The sequence below is a fragment of the Myxocyprinus asiaticus genome, chromosome 5 (assembly GCF_019703515.2).
Source record: "Myxocyprinus asiaticus isolate MX2 ecotype Aquarium Trade chromosome 5, UBuf_Myxa_2, whole genome shotgun sequence".
In the NCBI taxonomy this organism is placed as follows: Eukaryota; Metazoa; Chordata; class Actinopteri; order Cypriniformes; family Catostomidae; genus Myxocyprinus; species Myxocyprinus asiaticus.
This window is the reverse complement of record NC_059348.1, coordinates 38,923,887-38,928,660: the sequence shown is the minus strand read 5'-3', so window position 1 is coordinate 38,928,660 and position 4,774 is coordinate 38,923,887. Positions and strand designations below refer to the sequence as shown.

The window sequence follows — 4,774 nt, the reverse complement described above, 5'->3', positions numbered from 1 at the left end:
CCACCATTGTGTCCTTGAGCAAGGCACTTAACACCAGGTTGCTCCAGGGGGATTGTCCCTGTCATAAGGGCACTGTAAGTCGCTTTGGATAAAAGGATCTGCCAAATGCATAAATGTAAATGTAATGTAATTACTTATTTTTAAACAATTCACAATCGTATTTTATCAAACTACACAATGATGACTCTAAGACATTATAGATATTACAGTTTTATCTTCTGTTAATGCCTGATCTTCTGTAAAGCTGCTTTGAAACGATATGTGTTGTGAAAGGCGCTATACAAATAAAAAATGACTTGACTTGACACAATGTTTGTTTTAATATGTAGGCTTCTTGGTTGTGTTTATTTTCTTTTAGTTTTAAGCTAACCCATGTTGGTTTCAATTGGCATTTGATCTCTAACTACACCTAATGTGTTCCTTCCTGTCATTTACAGTATGTGAGAGTTATGTCCAGGGGTGGAGCTTAACACAGACCTGTAAAACACAAGACTAGAAATCGTCATCACAGATCATTGAGGCAAGCATCAGAGGCACACTTAGCCTTTTTCTTTTACTACCACCATGTTGACTTTTGTTCTTTTATTACTGACATTAACTGAAGGTAAAATCAAACATATATCATCACAATATTCTCATTATTTAAATATGCTGAATCTTTTTTTAGTCGTTTTTTTTTTTTTTTTTTTAGGTAACAGTGCTAAAGAAGTCATCACCCCATATAGTGATTCAGCATTAGCCACTGAACGTGAGAGTGTGATTCTGTCTTGCAACTACACTGGTTCCATTGATAGTCTTCACTGGTATCGGCAATACGCAGGTTCACCTCCACAGTTCCTCATACTGGATTACGATGGAACAGCTAGATACGCTGATCCTCCAGTTCCTGGAATCTCCATTAATCACAGAAAAGAAGCCAATAGTGTGGATCTAGAGATCTCCGCTGCTGCAGTATCAGACTCTGCTCTGTACCACTGCGCCCTGCAGCCCACAGTGACAGGAAAACTCTGCACTCCATACAAAAACCTGACTAACAGTCTTAAGGCAAGATAGCAAATAATTGCAAATGTGCATATGTTGAATATCTAATGCTGGTTTCCTCTTTGATTACAAATTACTCTGCTCTGAGAGTAACAATGTTACATTGTTACATTTGCATTTATGTTTGTTAAAATTAAATTATTGATACAAAATGACTGTTCAATGGCTATATCTGCGGAAGATCAAACTTTATTTTGAACTGTGCTGTCATGCTTTTCAACCATAATTTTAAATCCACAAATATGTTACCATTGTTCATAGGCTTTACACTGTAGGCTGTAGTGTAAAGACCTACAAGATTATTTATTTATTTTTACAATTATAAAATTGTTTTTGTGGCAGTGATAAATGTTGTTAAAGTCATACATTTAAATACTTGTACCGTTACAAGCTCCTGTTTATGGCTGCTTAGTTGGAACAGTTTTGCTCCATTATAATTTCTCCATTATGAATCAATGAAATCATCGGTTTTTGTAAAAGCCAAAGAAAAAAATAATGTTTGAAATCCGCCACTAGGGGGAGCGATTACAACAAAAACTGTAGCTGCAGTCAGTCACCAGGATTTCAGCACATAATCAATACAAGGTGATGATGTGCTTTATAAATGCTCCAAATTAATTATTACCTAATAGAATGTAGCGAGAAAAATATTATTTACCAATAATAGTAGACATGGTATTTTTAAATGCATATAGTGAACATGCTTTTTGTTTGGAGTTCAAAGTTCTTTATGAAAACAAAACTTCAGGGAAACATAATGAACCTGTTCATAACCATGGCTTGTTGATTTGATACAAAAGATACAAAAGGTGGTCCATGTCCAACCACTACCACATTTACATTATAGCTGCAGAATAGGTCATCTCCCCTTTACATTTATACATTTACATTGCAACCTAAATTCCTAAAGCCTATATACAGTTTATTAGTAAAACTTCCCACCATGGAGAGATACTATACATTCTACTGATTCTTATAATAGTACAAGGTAAAGTGCGCTTAATGTATCATATTCAGGCTCAAATATGATGTCGGTTTTGACTTTAAACCATGTTAATATTAAACTAGATTATAGAATACTGACATCACATATTGTAAAATATTTTGTATCATTGTTTATGTTGTTCATTCATAACACTGATGTTTACTGTTCCAATGTAAATGACAGGTTTAACTGAACTTTTGTGAAATTACAGGTGTTCTTGTTGACAACACTGGACCAAAAGACATGATACTAATATAATCAGGAGTGAAGGAGAGTATGTCACACTGAGTTGCTCATATAACACAAGCAGTAACAATGTTTGGCTTTGCTGGTACAGACTAGTGTTCTAACAAGGGACCTCGGTATTTATTGGATAAAGGTTCTCAATCATACAGCAGTTATGTCAATATACAAGGCCATCGGTTTCAGTTAACTACATTCAAATCATCCACTTCACTCACTATTGCTAAAGCAGCTCTGACAGATTCAGCTCTCATTATTGTGCTCTTCAAGTAGTAGCCCATTGGAGCAAAATGCTTTAGAGGCTTTACAAAAGATCACACAAAATGCATGCTTTGAACAGCCTTTAATCAAGTAATATTTAAAGCACAGTGTTTAAAAAAAAAATAAAAAAATAATATATATATATTTTTTTTTTTAAAAACACCCGCTGAAAATTAGTTGAAGTGAATAAAAAATATATAAAAAAGGTTTCGATTACTACTACTGTATGGAGTGACAGTTATTTGGTATTTATGCTTTAGTGGTAGTACTGTACATGATTTCAAAAAGTGGTCATTTAATTGATCATTCATACAAATTTCTGAAGATTTATGAAGAATTGGACAACTGCAAAAATGTATCAGTTATACACTGCATGATACCTTCTCTTGACTCTATTTTTTTATTATTATTTATTAAAGACAATTCACCACACCACATGACTTGTGAATCTTATTTTCTTTGTACCATATTATTGTATTCTGAATAATAGCTTATAGTAAAGCAAAACTTACATTTTAGTTAATGTTATGTGAAATTCTTACATTCGCAGATCAATTTGATACAAATTAATGTCTGCCTACAAAACCACTAGTGGGTAAAATTTACAAAAAAAAAAAAAAAAAAAAAAATGGTAGCTCCCATCTTAAAATCATTGAACCAGCATTTCAGTACTTATTTCACATAAACAATGAACACCAGATGATGTTCTTGTGCTATACAAGTGCTTATTAATGAGAAATGTAGGTATGTGTTCATACTAAAATGTTTCTTGTCTCACAGCATATTGAGGTAAGAATACATTTTATTAATAAGCAAAGCAGTCAGTCATTTTGGAACATGTTTATGTATTGAAATACAATCATGCTTCTTGATCTAAATCTGAATGTATTCACTGCATATTTTAAGATCATATTTAGTAAAATAATGGGCTTTCTTTCCAATTAGATCAAGATAAAATGAAACATCATATTGAAAGGATGTTTACTGATCTAAACTGGACCACTGAGTTCCTCATGTATAACATCAAGAGGGAGTGCTTGTTCATAACTGGTACAGTTGTCTCAGTCTTTACTGAGGAAAAACAGAGGGTGTTCTAAATGTCAGAGACCACACCCACATTCATCCATATCAATGCTACACAACAGGCTATCACTCCACTGCAATTACCTTTCCGAATTCATTTCATGAAGTCAGTTATGACATGGTTTAAAAGCTAATGTTCTCATCATGGAAATATGTACTCTACTGATTCTTTTAATAATACCAGGTACCAAGAAAGCTTTTAATCTGTGTAAGACTCAAATATGCTGTAGATTCAAATGTTTTGACCACGCTTATATTTTATAATGTTGAATTAGAATACTGACATCATATGGCTTTGGAAAGAAAACTACATTTGTTGATAATTTTTTTCAATGATAACCCTGATATCTCAAGTTGATAGTACAGATATTTAAAATCTGACCTTTTCTCTTTCAGGTGTTTGTTCTGACAGCATTCAACCTACAGAGAGGGAGACTATAATTTACAGGAATGAAGAGCGTGTAACACTGAGTTGTTCATATGATACACTTAGCAATTATGTTTATCTTTATTGGTATAGACAGTATCCAAAAAGAGAACCTGAATATTTACTGTATAAAGGTGCTCGATACCGGAGCAGCCATCAGGCTACAATAAACAAACGATTTCAGTCGACTACTTCTGATACATCCACTTCACTCACTATTGATGATGCAGTTCTGTCAGATTCAGCTCTCTATTACTGTGCTCTAAGAGTAGAAGCCCAGTGAAGCAAAGTGCCTGGGAGGCTTTACAAAAACTCACACACTATAATCAAATTCGAATAAAACCACAGGTATATGAACCACAAAGCTTCTGAACATAAGATATGACAACACCTGCTGAAAATAAATGTAAAAAAGGATAGGGGAAACAAAAGCACTATTATTCAATAAATGTGACATTTACATGACTTCCCTATAGGCATTTCTTAAGATCTAAGAAAGTGTTCGAAAGTGATTCAATATTTAAATTGCAGAATGATACAGGTGCACTTGACTGAGGGAAATTGGGATTTTCTTAATGGGTTTTTCAGTTGAATCTGCACTAAACAAAGTATAATGTGTGTGAACCTAAAACATTGGGTATAAAATCACATGTAACTTGTGTCCACTTTGGACTAGGCACATTCCCTACATATCTCCAATGTGTTTACATACAACTGAAGCAGCAACAGACAGA

At 33.6% G+C, this 4,774-nt stretch overlaps 1 gene segment (V, D, J or C); it reads left to right on the top strand.

Moving 5' to 3' along the window:
- The first annotated feature begins 516 nt into the window (after nucleotides 1–516).
- On the top strand, nucleotides 517–1,053 carry LOC127441180 (T cell receptor alpha variable 9-2-like). The segment is given in 2 exon segments: nucleotides 517–604; nucleotides 692–1,053. Coding segments are annotated over 2 exon segments (402 nt in total).
- Nucleotides 1,054–4,774: the final 3,721 nt, after the last annotated feature.